The sequence below is a fragment of the Leucopleurus acutus genome (genome assembly GCF_964270905.1).
Source record: "Leucopleurus acutus genome assembly, chromosome: 12".
Classification (NCBI taxonomy): Eukaryota; Metazoa; Chordata; class Mammalia; order Artiodactyla; family Delphinidae; genus Leucopleurus; species Leucopleurus acutus.
This window is the reverse complement of record NC_139154.1, coordinates 74,798,094-74,813,928: the sequence shown is the minus strand read 5'-3', so window position 1 is coordinate 74,813,928 and position 15,835 is coordinate 74,798,094. Positions and strand designations below refer to the sequence as shown.

The 15,835-nt window shown below is 38.8% G+C and overlaps 2 protein-coding genes and 1 long non-coding RNA gene across 6 annotated transcripts in view; 2 read left to right on the top strand and 1 right to left on the bottom strand.

Annotated features, from left to right (window-relative positions):
• Positions 1-4,010, top strand: part of PNPT1 (polyribonucleotide nucleotidyltransferase 1) — a 40,810-nt gene extending 36,800 nt beyond the window's left edge. The window contains exons 27-28 of the mRNA XM_082852086.1: positions 1,563-1,610; positions 2,758-4,010. Of these exons, the coding sequence (XP_082708212.1) occupies positions 1,563-1,610; positions 2,758-2,916 (207 nt within the window). The 3' untranslated portion in view covers positions 2,917-4,010. The remainder of the gene's footprint in view (positions 1-1,562; positions 1,611-2,757) is intronic.
• The window catches only part of LOC309969972, a 194,097-nt gene extending 180,156 nt beyond the window's left edge, over positions 1-13,941 (bottom strand). For both annotated transcript variants that reach the window (XR_014326660.1, XR_014326661.1), the window contains exon 1: positions 13,829-13,941. This is a non-coding gene — a long non-coding RNA (uncharacterized lncRNA). The remainder of the gene's footprint in view (positions 1-13,828) is intronic.
• Positions 13,942-14,312: 371 nt separating this feature from the next.
• Positions 14,313-15,835, top strand: part of PPP4R3B (protein phosphatase 4 regulatory subunit 3B) — a 63,447-nt gene continuing 61,924 nt past the window's right edge. For all 3 annotated transcript variants that reach the window (XM_082852379.1, XM_082852378.1, XM_082852377.1), the window contains exon 1: positions 14,313-14,669. In XM_082852379.1, the coding sequence (XP_082708505.1) occupies positions 14,528-14,669 (142 nt within the window). In that variant the 5' untranslated portion in view covers positions 14,313-14,527. The remainder of the gene's footprint in view (positions 14,670-15,835) is intronic.

Genomic DNA, 15,835 nt, shown 5'->3' with positions numbered 1-15,835 from the left:
TACATTTGGAAGACCATTATGAAACCAATATGAAACCATTCAAGAATACTATGGGGGCAGAGAAAGAATAGGTCTGTTTTACCAAATATTATAAAGTAATACAGGATAAAACAGTATTACTGGCCCAGAAATAAACAACAGAAAATAGAGACCAGAAATAAACCCAGTTATATACATAAGAGTATAATACATACTAGAAGTTACATTTTTAGTCAGTGAAGAAACAAAGATTATTCAATAAATCATATTGGTACAGCTAGTTATCATAAAACAGGATCTTTCCTCTTTTTATACCAAAATCCCATTTGGATCAAGGAGCTAAATATAAAAAAGAAAACTTTTCTTTTTAAGGCAGTGAGGGCAGAAGAAGAAAATCTGGGCATCGGGAGGGTGAGGGTTGAGGAAGGACACTAGAAGAAAATATGCATATTTAATAATCTTGGGACTGGGAAAATCTTTCTCAGCATGATATCAAAGCCAAAAATGTAAGTAAAGTGATAAAATTTGACCCCATGATATTTTTAAATTATGGCAAAACTACAGTAAGTTTGAAAGACAAGCAGCAACTTAGGGGAAAAACTGCTTATATGACAGAGGCTTCATATACAAAGGGCTTGTGTAGGTCAGTAAGAAAGATGAATATCAATAGGAAAATGAACAAAGAACATGGAAAAACTGTTCGTTGTTTTTTTTAAGCTAACCAAGATATTCAGTATCAACAGCAATTTTTTAAAACGCAAATAAAGCCAAGTTACCATTTTTCAACTTTTCAGATAGTTGAAAATTCCCAATGTGCATAAATAAGAGTGTAGAGAAAAAATGGACACTGTCATACACTGCTGATAGGAATGTAAAGTGGGGCAAACTTTTTGGAGAGTGTTTGGTAAATATACAATTACCTTTGGACCTAGAAGTTCCACCACAAAGTTCCTCTCATACTTTGTTCTGAGAGGATAGACTATATGAATATATAATCACTGCAACACTGCAGTTTATTTTCCCTCAACTTTGTATTTTGAAACTTTTTTTTTTTTTGAAACTTTTTAAACCTACAGAAAAGTTGAAAAAAATAATAGACCGAACACCCATATACCTTTCACCTAGATTCACTGATTATTAACATTTGCAACACTGGAATTTAAAATAAATTAAATGACCATCTTTAGGGGATTGGTTAAACAAATAATTTAATTTGAATATTCAATTATAATGCTTCATTTATTAATATGAAAAGATCTCAACATATTATTGAATAAAAATCTATATACTATAAAACAACAAGCTCAGTAAGGTCCATTTTTATAAATGCAAGACACACACTAAATAGCTATTTGAAGGGATACTCATTGGAGTGTTACCATTAGTTATCTACAAGCAGAGGGGTTTTGGATGATTTTTACTATCATCTGAATACTTCTGTATTATTTTAAATCTTTATAATTAACAGATTTTATAATCAGAAAAACCAATAAAGCTGTTTTCCACTTGGAAAAAAATGTGTACTACCATGGATAGTAGGTAATTATGCATGACCACTAATAGATTAACACGTTCTCTTTCAGATTAAACATCCCACTGCTTTAGGTTTAGAAGTTGGCCAAGAAATTCAGGTACTTGTATTCAACCTTTTAGCCTTAAAGTTGTAAATTATACTTGAAGTTTCAATTATTTGTTTCATCAAATAAGCTGAAAGAATCAAATCAACATCTGTGATTTATATTATTTATATGCTGTGCTTCTTTTTTAACTTTAGGGTTGCTTAAAACAGACTCATTAGGGATTTACATACAATTCTTTCCTTCAAGGAGCTTACGGGTTAGTTAGGACAGTAGTCCCCTTTAGAGCTTTTAAAAATACATGAGCCAGTCAGGGATGGCTATGCAGAGTATTAGGTATAAGGTATTTGAGGAGTTGAGACTTTAATTGCTTCTATACTGCTTGAGGCTAAAAGCTCTTGAGTTTGATGAAAGCCATGATGTCAGTTCTAGAATTCTGATAACAAAATCGACCTTTTTTTTTACCTTTTTAATAGTCCTGTATGAGTAGATGAAAGAAGTGGTTGACAGTCTGGTTTTTTTTTGGCTGCACCACATTCTGTTCTAGTTGTTTCTGATACCCATGACCTGAGTAACTAAGACTTCTGGTTTATTCCCAATCTGTAGTCCCATTGTTCAAGTAGCCTCTAGAGAAAGATAAGAACTAAAACATAATCTCTCTGTATAAGATAGTTTTTAAGTCCCTTCTGATGTAAAAAGACAACCACATTTCCCCCTGACTTTCAATGTCTGTGTTCAAGCCAAATAACCTCCAGTGTGATAGATGGTCCTTTGAGTGTTAACAGTGAGTGACCTAAGCATAATCTTATATAGTTTGTAGCATACTTAGGCTCAGGAAGCCCTTATCTAGGTTCACAGACCATGGCTTTCACTGTTCTTCCAGTATAGGCACCTGGTCCGGAGAGAATAAGGCACAGATAAGTCTAACAGAAGATTATAATTGGGCAACTAAATCCCCTGTCTCTTCTTTTTTTATAATCACTACTTAACCAAATTATATTTATTAGCATATACCTCCAGTTAGCACTGAGCCATGATTTCAGTGAACAAGTGAAAATATTAAGCATTGCTTTATTTGGACCATGTAAGTTTAAATTAACATTTCAGGGAAAACCCTGAACGAACTTTTTGGCCAACCCAATAATTTGGGCATCAGTCAATGTGCTGTAACTTTTAAAGTATATTTGTTTTTTTAACACAGGTGAAATACTTTGGACGTGATCCAGCTGATGGAAGGATGAGGCTTTCTCGGAAAGTGCTCCAGTCTCCAGCTACAACTGTTGTCAAAACTTTAAGTGACAGAAGCAGTATTGTAATGGGAGAATCTATTCCACAGTCATCATTTAATTCTTCCCAGTGACTTTTTTTTTTTTTTAAGAATTCTAGAGTGATACTCTGTATAGCAAAATTTCAGTAGTATCTTCTAATGTGTAGATTTATATATAATATAAATATATTCTAATGATTTATATTAAAATGCTCACTTTACGTGTTCCATTTTTTAATTCCGAATTACCTATATTACTCTTACTTACATTATAAATCAATACATATTTATTACTAAAAGTAAGTCATTTATACGTCTTAGAAAAGACTACCCTTTAAATCTTGTACTTTTGAAATATCTGAAAAATTTAGAAATAATGGGTCACATTTGCTGCATGATGGATTTCTTCCTACATATTTTTCTTCTTCCTATACAGTAGTGACAGTTTACTCTTAGCCATCTTATGGTTTACCTCTGCATAATAGCTTTACTTACCCACAGCTGTTTCACAAACTGAAACTTACCATATTCAAAACCAGTGCCTATTTGTTTAGTACAGTTACCAGATATAGTAAGGAGCTGAGGGAGCTAATTTGATCTAATTTTAATGATATACCACCTTTCAAATTGGTCACAAAACCATAAACATAGTGGAGTAAATATTATAAATGGGATCCTGTTGAGAATGAGGTAATACATTTTTCAAATTTAGAAAATACAGAAAAATAATTTACTCATCATATAGAACTAGGTCATTTTGTGTGTGTATGTTGCTAATGTATGGATGTTCTTAGTGGAAGGGATGGAGGAATCATGATTTTCAGTTAATAAGTAAATGTTTGAAACAGCCGTGTTTAGAGGCTATTGATATAATTATTAGTAATAGCTGTAAGATGATATTCATTCCCATTTTTTAATATATCACATTATAATTCCACAAAAAAAGTAAATGGTTCGTGGAAGTCATAATTTAGAATCTTCCTCCTTTTATAAATCTGATAAAATATTTGTAAATTCTTGACTCAGGGCTAACTAGTTCAGAAAATACTAAAAATGTAGCTGACCAAAGATTTTTTAAATGTGGGTATTTAAGTCAGTAAACATTGATTATGTATATGTATAGTATGTAAAATAGCATGACAGGCAATGTTGATATACTTTCTGAACTATTGAAGATCAACTGAAAATGAAAGATTAAATTTAAATTATATGCTTTGTACATTTCATTGTTCTATTTTATAATAGTGACAAAAAAAATTTTATTCTCACTTTGTCTTCTGTTTAAGACATAACTCTTACTGGTAGAATTTCAAAATTGTAATTTATGTTTTTCTTGAGTTTTAGATTTTATTTTTCAAAAAGACTCCCAGCTGCTAATAATATGGAAAAATAAAGCTAGTTCTTAAACTCTAGAGACCAGTAGTGCCACAAAGTGAAAATACAGGTCACTAACTACAAACCACGAAAAGGGTCTCATTTCCACTTAAATCAAGAGCGTACACTTTATGTCTGGACTTATTTTTCACATTCACATCTTGGTAGTTTTCCCTGCTTTCCAAAAAAGGTTTTCTATGAGGGCTATCATATGCTAAGATCTCTAAATTATAATGACTCAAATCAAATTGAGTTCCCATTTTGGTAGTTAGTGCAATATAGGTACTTAAAGACTTTTTCCTTTATAACCTTTGTTATTGATGTCTCCTTGCCCATAAATTACAGTTTTTTAATACATTTTTTCTTCTCTTATAGAATATCTTGAATTTCTAGATCTAACATCAGTATCTTTCTCACTTCAGTTCAGCCAAGCATGGCATTCATTTATTCAACACTTACTATGTGCCAGGTACTACAATGTGTACAGCAGATGCATCAGTAAACAAAACAGATAAAGTTCCATTGCTCACATTCTAGTGGATGGAAACAATAAGTATACAACATCTCAGATAGTGGTAGGTTCTTTAAAGAAAAACAAATGGGTAAGGGGATAGAGTGATTTAAAAAAAAAAAAAGGTACTATATTAGATGAAATGATCCAGAATAGCATCTCTGAGTAGGTGACATTTGAGCAGAGACCTGAATGAAGTGGAAGAAGATGTGCAGCTATTTGGAAAAGAAAATTCCAGATAAAGGGACTAACAACTTTATTGGTATTGTATGTCTGGAATATATAGCAGCCTTTCCCTTCTATAAACCAATTTCACAGTCTTTTACTCCTTAATCTTGTGCCTGTTCTTCACCAGAATTAGAAGGCAAATTTTATTAAAGAATATAAAACAAGAGATAGCAAGGTGATATTTTTAAAGCATTTAATCTGGCAAGAATATACCTGGTTACTTGTAAGAAGACAGAAGATACCAAAGTCGTGTAAAAGTTTAAAAAGCTTTTACAAAATTCCAGGCTCATCAGAGACTAGGGTGGTAGGCAGCATAAATGGAAAAGAGAATGTGTCTTGGTATCGAGGGACAGAAACCAATCTAAGTTAAGCTAAAGCAACGGGGGATTTTTATCACAGGGCCATGAATTTATTTCACAGAAGGCAAGTCACACTCCCTGTGGCGGACTTGAACCAGGACTGTCAAGTTATCAGGAACTAAGACAGTTCTCCCTACCTATAGAGTCTCATGGCCTCTCATTTGTGCTGCTTTCCATATAACAGCTTTTTTCTTCTATGCAAACGTATTTTCATATCATGGGACAAAAGATGGCTATCCCACAGGAAGTTACTTGTCTCTGAGTTCAACTTCTGGAGGAGAAAACGATAGGCTCAGCTTGAGAAAAGTGTCAAACCTGATTAGGATTGCCAGATAAAACAACAGAATGCTAAGTGAAACTGGAATTTCAGGTAAACAAATGTTCAGTGTCCTATGGCCCATGCAATATTTGGGATATACTTATATTTTAAAAAAATATTCCTTGTTTATTTGAAATTCAAATTTAACTGGGTATCCTGTATTTTTGTTTGCTAAATCTGGTAACCCTAAACTTGGTGCAAGCAACTAGTCAGAGAATTCTCAAGGGCTCACTCCTTGGGAAGGGAGAATGTTCAGAAAAAATGGACTGAGCCAATACCAAGATACTGCAAAACAAATGTAAAAAGAAAATGGATAGACTTAGATTAACTCAGAAGGGGATGTAGTTGGAAGAAAAAGAAGCAGTTAGGACTGAGGATTTCAGCCTGAGCATTGTGAAGATAGTAGGATCTGTGACATGAATAGTAGTAAACCTGAGGGGGCAAAATAGTTTTGAAGAGAAAGATGTCTGACTTATTAAATATGAGTATGAAGTCACCAACCAACATATTGGTTGGATATTCACCTTAATATCCTAGAAAGCAGTTGGGGCATAAGTGACTTTTGCAGAGATAATTAAAACAACTCCAGTTTTACCATCTCAAGCATATCTCAAATCACTGCAACAAGTTTCAAAATTAGTCTGAAATTTACAAAATTAATTTAAAGGTAATTAAAACTACCTACTATGAGCACAGTACTAAATGATGGAATTGTTTCCTTCTGAGACTTATATATACTCTAATATAGAGTCAATAACTTATGAAAGGCAGACTGATGAGCAGTCTAGTAAAGGTTTTAAAAAAGTCATAAAAAGGAAAAGAATAGGTTAATTCTAACTGGAAGAAAAAGGGAAAGTTTCTAAGAAGTGGAATTTCAATAGGACTTCATTATGGAGAGGTGATATTTGAGCTGGGCTTTAAAGGATGATTATAAAGGGAAAGGCTGCCTGTGGAGTGGAACAGTTTTACCAGTGGATAAAGAAGACAGTAAATAGAGGTCAGATTGTAGAGGGGTTTCGAATATTAGACTTAGGACTCCGAACTTTGTCCTGCGTGTGTTGGGAAACACTGAAGAATACCCAATGTCTCATGAAAACCCAAACTGCGTAGTTGGTTATAGTTTTGATATTGACTATAAAATTTAATGCAATTGCCAAGGACTCATAAGTTAGAAGAGATGATATTTTTTTAAGTATAAAAATATGTAGGCCATTATCATTTATGAAAACAGATAAATTATCTTAATATTGGCAATAGCTATTAGGACAAAGTAGTTCTATAAGAATGCAAGAATGGGTAAGCATATAATCTCTATAATGAATTATAGATAAAAACCGTATAATAACCAGATGCAAAAGAGTCAATTTATAGAATTCGATGTACACTTCCTAGAGAATTTAGAATATTAGGAAACATCCTTAACTTGGAAAATGGTATCTATCAGAAATTAAGAACATGTATACAACACTGCAGATGTTGCCATTAAAGTCAGGAACAAAACAAGAATCACCACTATTATTCTCATCAGTGTTCTAAGGTCCTAATCAATGTGATGAGATTAAACAGAGGTGGAGAAGAACAGAAACATTTGCAGATGATCATCTAAAAAACACTTTAAATTGTTATAGAACAGTTAGAACTAATAAGCAAGCAGTGGCCACATATGTTTGCCAAAATAAATAGCGGTCAAACGTTGCCGTGGAATGAGCTCATTTCCACTTCTCTTTTTCCAGGCTTCACGGAGCTACACCAGCAGTGAGTTTGCCCCATCCCCTGTGGTCCTGACCAGGGTTAAATCTTCAGTCCCAAAGGCAATGACGTCTTGATTATTCAGTCTTAACCTCCAGCCCCCTTGATCAAGCACCCTAAAAATCCAGTCCCAAGCGTACTCCTCCAGCTCCCGCTAGTACATGCTAGCATATTATTTCAGTCCCTTCGGTGTGTAATCTCCTTCCTTATCAGGCAAAGCAGTCCCCAGGTCACTACCTGTGAAATCAGCTGTCAAATGCAGTTAAATACTGCAACCAGATTTAACCCTAGTTACCATAGCCTCTCAGCTCCAAGAAATGGGAGCAACTATGGAGGAGGTCTTTCTGCAAGGGGGAAGTGTTATCTCTTACTAGGAGTTATAAGCCACTTCTGCAGCCCCTGAGGATCCAGGGATATCTACAGAGCCAAAATACGGGCATCCATCCCATGTTTCAAAGCTTCAGGCTTTCCCAACCAGGGCCCTAGCTGCATAGCAAGCCTCCCTAGGCTGAGCATTCAAATATCTTTAGAGCTCTGTAACTGTCAAATGCCCTATCTGTTTTTCCACTGCAGGGAATAAGGGCCTCTTTATGAAGACCAAAGAGCCCCCCCTGGCTCCCAAATGTAGTTTTTAACTGTGCATTAAGTGCCCTCAATTCATTAGCCCTCAGCAAGGGAGTAGTACAACTTAATTGGCCACCTCTCCTCTCCTCATAAGCATTGTTTCTCCCATATCTTTCAAATCCTGAACTGTTGAATAGGCAACAGCATTCACCCCTTCTAGGCTGTTTTCCTAGGTCACTACCTGTGAAATCAGTAGTCAAATGGCCACCTTGTGCCAGGGACTGAGTAAACCATTCCCCAAACCCCATCTTACTGTCTGATTTCTGACATCACTCCCTGTATCACCTATGTCAGTTCTGGTCCTCAGAGAAGCAGATGCCAAGAAGGGATCTGCAAGATATTAATTGGGGGAAATGTCTGTGATGGATAAAATACGTGGGCTCAGGAATTGACAGGAAGAGCCTGCAGACCATAGTGCAAGTCTGACCTCTGTAAAAGGAGGAAGGGAAGGAAATACTGGGTGGAGCTTCAGACTAGTGTATTTCCAAGAAAGTCTCATCCTGGCTGTTAAGTTCCCCAAGCCAAAGTTGCCATTAGAGGAGTTCTGCTTTGGACAAGAAAGGACAAGTTTTATACCCCTGCTGTGCTGAGTCACTGGCTGGGAGCAGCTGGAGGTATTTGTGGCACAAACATAACGGTGGAGCCCAAAAGGCAGCTCGCTGTCAGATAACTTATGTTCCCCAGAGTAGGTTCTCTTTAAGGAGATCAGAGTGGTGCACTTTAAGGCCACCACACCAACCAAAAATCAAAACAAATTATAAAACTATAGTAATTAACTGTCATACTAGAGTTGGCCAAATAAAACAATGGAAAAAGAACAGTGAATTCAGACTCAAATCTAGATATATGTGTGTATATGTGTGTGTGTGTCTGTGAATTTAATAAAGAATATGATTTAAATAGCATTTCATATTATTTCATCTATAAATGATGTTAACAGTTGGCTCTCCATTGGGAGGAAAAATTTTAAATTGACATCCAACTTCATATATACAAAAAATTTCAAGTGGATTAGAGAACTAAACATTAAAAAGCCATAAAAACATGACAATACCTTGGTTAAACATGGAAAATTAACAACACAGTTAAATAATTTTTTTAAAAAGTAGAGCCCAAAGGGCAAACTAAAGAGACAATAGCAGACAAGAGATTTTAATAAATGTTGGTTGCATAACAAGCAAATAGAAGAGCAGTGGTAAATTTAGCAGAACAGAGGAAGTCACAATCTATATGACCCCAGAGGTGATCAGATAAGAAAAGAGAACAAATTATCTCCACACACACACAAAAAAAATCAAAGGATCAGGGGTGAGAATTTGAGGGCAAGGTAAAAGTCTATACAGAGAGGGGCTATATGCCTAACTCCACTTCCCAAACCCGCATAACCAAAGGACTACCATCCCTACACACACACACACATACACACATTCATACCCATACACGCCCTTGTAACACTGCCACCTACCACCTCAGAAGAATGAGATGCTAGGTACCAGAGATGCAATGGTGAGAAAAACATACTCCCTGGACTCATGAAAATTTTTCATCTACATGTGGAGACAGTTATTAATAAAAACTCGTACAAATAAATATAAAGCTACAAGTATGACAGATGCTACAATGGAGGGGTGCATGGTGCTATAAGTGTGTAATAGGAAGATAAAATGAATACTCTGGTTGTCTTCCTAGCATCTACTTTACCCATATCACATAGTGTAACATACATGGGATTTGGGTAGGACTAACCCCACCCGCAGCTACAAGCATGGGCCCTGATTTGCCTCAGCCAGTCCAGTACATGACATTCCCTAGACCACAAAACTCTAGGTTCAGGAGTGGGCATGTGACCTAAGTTCGTATAATCACAATGCAACTGGAGATATGTGAAGAAACTCTTTTGATGTGAAGAACTGTGTAGCCTTGGGAGCTCTTGGCTACCATCTTAAGATACAAAAGGAATCAGCCTTAGGATGGATTTGGCAGAGCAGAAAGTAGAACTGAGAGGCAGAAGAAAATCAAGTTCTCACTGATACTCTTGAGTCACTCAGTTAAATCAATCCTGAGGTTCATCTTATCTTCAGACTTTCTATTCACATGAGCCAATAAATTGTCTTATCATTTAAATCGATGTGAATTGGGTTTTTTGGTTCCACGGGGATTTGACCTAGTCAAGGAAGTCTCTTCTACGTAAGTGATAATTGTGGTGACATCTGAAGGATAATGATAAAGCAGGAGTCATCATGAGATGACTGGAAAGAAGGAAGTTCAGACAAATAAGTGTCAATTTTAACTTAGATCAAGTAAAATGGGTTGAAAAATGTCCATTGGCATTATCAACAAAGATGTCTTTAGTGAGTTTATCAAGAGCTTTTTGGTGAGGGCTGGGTGATGGAAACCACAATAGATAGGTTCAATTAAGGAGTCCAGTGGTGAGGTGAGGAAATGTAGGGAGTATAAACAACTTTAACCCTTGAACAGTTTGGCTGAAAAGGGGAAGAGAAATAGGAATGTAGCTGAAGAGGATGTAGGTTATCAGTTTTGATGACTTATTTAAATGGAGAAGGTCTTAAAGATTAATCACCTCAAGGAAAAAAGTGAATGAATATAGCAAAGAAACTTTCATAAAAGTTTTTCACAAAAACATCGCACAGAATTAGGAAGGGTAGAAACAGAAAGCCTCACATTTCAAGGACACGAGTCAATAAGACTGAGAACCCAGTTTACTCTGTAGAGATTACTATATTTTTTAATCCTCAAGAATTAAAAAGTGTAATGTGCCCTCAAGCGACATTTGGCAATGATGGGAGATAATTTTGATTATCACAACAGGAGGATGGGGTGCAATACTACTGGCATCTGGTGGGTAGAAGCCAGGAATGCAGCTAATCATCCTGTAACGCACAGGACAGCCTCTCACAACAAAGAATTATCCAGCCCAAAATGTCAGTGGTGCCAAAACTGTAAAACCCTGCTCTAGGAATTTAACCTATGCATATATTGGCACACATGAAACAACTTCTGTACAATCATTTATTGTTTGAAATTATGCACTATTGGAAATGACATATATAGAGACAGAAAAAATGGTTTAAATAAACTAGGGTATATTAGTACAATAGTATGTACGGTATTCCATTATTTGTGTTTAAAAAAAAGGTGGTAGGTATAAATTTACATATACATATATAGAAATCTATCTCAACCCTTGGAGTGGAACTTGCCTGAAGAAAACCTTTGCTGGGGAATACACATTGTTGCAGTGCATTACTGCCCTCAGTGTGTCTTGGAGAATCCTGCTCTGGCCCTCTGTCTATGTTTCTCTCCATGGGATGAGAAGTCCATGAAACCAAGGGATGTGTCCACTTGGAACCCACTCTTCCCTTTCTAGACCATGCTCTGGGCACCCTGGAATTCCCTGCCCCAAAGGCCAAGCCTGCTCCCAGGGTCTGCACAGTCCTCTTCCCAAATTCTGTCCTTAATTGGCCACTGAGGAGTGGCCAAAGGGTGACTACATTCAGGGAGAGTAGACATAGACAGAGCTTGGACAAAAGGCTGGGGTACCCTCTGTGCGCACATGAGGGATGTCTAACTGCAGGCAGAGCTGAGGTGTGAGAAGAGAAGGCAGGCTAAGGACTTCAGGAGCCAAAGGGAGACTCTGGAACTCTGAGGAGTTCAAGAATTCTAGATTTGAATTTGGAATCTGGTTTCCAGGCCATATGAAAATATATTGCTTAGGGTATACCAAAGGTAGGAAAAGAAAATATATTTTATTTAATAGCTTGATTTAAAATTTTTAAATCTTTAGACATATGGTATATGGTCTTCCTTTTGTGTGCTTGTCCTGGACCTTACAAATGTTAGAGGTCGGCCTGTTGCAGAAGAGAGAATCCCTGTGACCTAGGGCAAGAAAAAACCAATAACCTGTGCCTGAGGATCCAGCAAGGGGCAGAGATGAGTGCTGAGGGTTTAACTCTGTTCCCTTATTTCAGATATTGGGGAGTACAGCAAAAGGGATACTAAGGGGAAGGTGGAAGGGATGCTTTGAAACACTGTTCAGATCATTCCACTCCTTAGTTCAAAACTCTCCAATGGATTTGCAACTCATTCAAAGCAAAACCCAAGGCACTTCAAGACAGCCTCTCCCCCACTCCCAACCTTACTTCCCACCATTTCCCCCCTTTCTCACTCCACTCCAATCATACTGGTTTCCTTGCTATCCCTCTCACTCACTCAGCATGCTTACAGCCTCAAGGCCTTTGTACTTGTAGTTACTGCTTTCTGGCTCTCCCTTCCCCTAGGGAAATGCATGGCAGACTGCCTACCCTCAATAGACACCATTACCCTTCCCATACTCACTCTCTAACCTTCTGCTACTCTTTTTTTTGGTCACAACATTTATCAGTACCTGGCATAGCTTTGTTTACTGTCTTCCTGCACTAGAATGTAAGCTCCATGAAAGAGGGACTTTTTCTATTTATTCACTGTATAGAACAATGTCTAGCACATAATATATGCTCAACAAATGTTTGCTGAATGATTGAATAAATACAGGAAATGACTCCTGTTGTTTCAATTTTTTCCAGAGTTAGATCTTATTTGTAGAACAGTAAACTTTTAACACGTATGGTGTCAAAGTGACTTCTGTACAGTTCTCATTCCTTTAACTTAATACATAACTTATTTATACGTTTTTTTAGGCCAGTAACACATTATGACTTTGTTCACCTGGTCCCCACAGCCTTGAACACCTTTCAAGCCAAACTCCCACTCAGGGATCCTCTAACATCAGGCCCAAAAGTTATCTGAGTGTGCCTCAAAAGTTATCTGTGTGAAGCTTTCTCTGACCCGAGACGGAAATGTTATTTTCTCTGGGCTCAAAATGCATTTCGTCCACATCAATCACAGCAATTAACGGGCTCTATTGCCACGTATATTGTAACTATTTAATCCAAGTATACTTAGATTTTTAAAAATCCTATGTATCCAGATGTTGAACCGAGAATTTAATTTTTATCAGGCGCCTGTTCTGTGTAAGACGTCTCACGTTTTAGTGTACCGCGGAAGGGTGTATCCACAAGATCTGGTCAAAACATAAGCACGTTCTGAAAACACCATTGATAAGGAATGACTACAACTCCCAAGATGCGCTGCAGGGTAAAACGTGTGCATCTCGCCTGACTTTCACCTTTCAGACTAATGGGTTGTAAAAAGCTGGCGGCACAACAAGCTGAAACTGTCTTTAAAAACGAACAAAAGGATTCTACCGAAAACGAACAGGGGCCCAGTGCATGGTTTGTATCCACCGCTCAATGTCTGACACTTAATGTGATGTTTGACAACGTGAACGCCAAGAGAATTCCTCCCTCGCTTATTCAGTGCATAAGACCTCCCGAGAGAGAACGCGAGAAATGTCAGCAAGAGAAACTCAAAAATATCGAAACAGTGCTCTTCGATATGTTAGGAAAGTAGCTCCCTGCCACTTCCCTAAACTTATCTGAAGACTTATTTTCCGACGTTACAAACACGGGAAGGGCACTGTATTTTCATGAAGCGGAAAGTATGCTTTTCAATGGCCAGCCACCAAAAGCCTAACGATACACTTGTGTACAATATTACAATCTCCTGGAGATGCACAGGACACTTCCTGAGGAGATGCTTAACTGTAACAGACTCCATAGCGAGTTTCAGGGGGTTTCGGGTCGCATTAAAGGGCTAACCTCCTCACAGAATGAGGTTTAAACTGTTTTTCTCTCACAGGCTGAAAGGGTGAGCTTCCATTAAGCAGTGCGAGCACATTTCCTTCCCTTTTGCTCAGGGTGAGTCCCGTCCAAGGATGCGTACCTCCCAGGTTTGCTTTGTGTTTTCCACAGAGCTGGATCCCACGGCTCGTCACACGCCGGGTGAAGCCAGCAATCCGCACGAAGCCGAATCCATGACTCCGCGCCCGCCGCCTGCCCAGAGAGGACTCTCGCGGAACCAGTGGAGACAAGGAGCTCGCAGGGACCGCCCACTCACCCGAGATCCCACGGGAGTAGGCGGGGCCGAGATAGGAGGAAGTCGCACTTAGACCCACCCACCTCAGTCCAGTACCCCGCCTCGCGAGAACACCGTGCATGCAGAAACGGAGGTGCCTCTTGTTGGGCTCGTCGGCCGCCGTAGCCCCTGCTAGGACAGCCCGTGCGAGCTTGCTGGAGGAGGAAGAGAAAGGCAGAGAGAATCGGGTTACAAGATGGCGGATCTGTAGTAGTTACCGCGGCGGCGGCGGCGGCGAGAGAGCGAGCGAGCTCTGGGGGTCAAAGGGTGGGGAGGGTGGGTGTGTGCGGGGGTGAAGTGAGAGGTAACCGGGACTCCGGGCGGAAAGGTCTCAGTGGTTCTTGTTGCCCCTTCCCGCGGCTGAACCTTGGGAGCCATGGTGAACTCGGGCCTCTCCGGAGCCGCCGCCGCCGCTGCAGCCACCGCCGCTACCGTCTCTCTAGAGTGAGGGGCGCGGACGAGGTGAGCAAGGAGGCGGCGGCTGGAGCTGTGGGGACAGCAGCCACCATGTCGGATACGCGGCGGCGAGTGAAGGTTTATACCCTGAACGAAGACCGGCAATGGGACGACCGAGGCACCGGGCACGTCTCCTCCACCTATGTGGAGGAGCTCAAGGGAATGTCGCTGCTGGTTCGGGCAGAGTCCGACGGTAAGGTTATTGGAACCGTAGGGTAGGGGACCATGCCTCCGTTTTGGGCACAGCCTTGGGGTTTAGGCCCTGGGCCGAGTACTGTTACTGCCACCGCTTGGGACAGCGCATTGGTTTTCTGTCTGCACTTCAGTACGGTGAAGACAAACTACTTTGTCGGGATTTATCCTCAGTCGGACGCCGATTCTCTGTTCCCCCGCCTCCTCTCCTTATTAAACCTTTGACCCCTTCCTCTCCAGTCTCGCCTCTTAAAGAGGTGGGGGGAAGAGTGTGAGAGAGAAGAGAGGAAGTCATGAGAAACAAGGTAGTAGTGATCTTGTTCTAGGGAACTGACCCTTCCCGTCCCCCTTTATTTTCTTATCCCATTATATGCCTGGTACAAAAGGTTTAGTGAAACTTAACTTTTTTTTTTTTTTTTAGCTGATTTTGCTAACTAGCCCCAGTTGCCACAGTCGACAGGTGCTGGGGAAAACCAAAATGCAGGGGTTATTTCCTGGGGTTATTGCAGACTGTTGCCACGATACACGCACGCACAAGCACATACACCTTCAGTCTGGGATCCCTCCAGGCTATCTTTGTAGAAGGTGCTGTGAACAAGTGGATACTTTACAACCAAAACAAGTTAGGACACCAGAGCAGATTGTAAACTTGTATTCGTTGATTTATTGTACGAGTCTTAAGTGAAATATTTTAAAATTATAAAATGTACAGCCTTAAGTAAAACACCTTCCTCACTGTATCTGATCGCTGGATTTGAGCAACTGATTTGTGCAGATTAAAGAAAAATAGCAGTCTTCGGTTTATTTTTGACATATCTTTTACTCTTGCACTTTTTCTTTAAAGTAATCATGGACATTTATGTTTACATGAGGTGTCCTGCTTTTTGTTCTTAAGGAGAAAAGGATAAATGCAATTCTGTATTTGTGTACTAAGTACTTAAATCCCTGTTGTCGTCCTTTGTAATTTGTTTTATTTGTTAAACTGGAAATGCAATAAAATAACCTTGTTAAAAAAAATTTGGCTTCAGGTGGTCATTTAGACCTTAAATTTTTCATTTCAATAAAACTATAATAAGTAATCTAGTCTCCGCATATTCTTGGTCTGAATGTTGTTCTTAGATGAAATTTTTCCTTTAAGGGTATATGGGGATAGGATGATATGTTCTA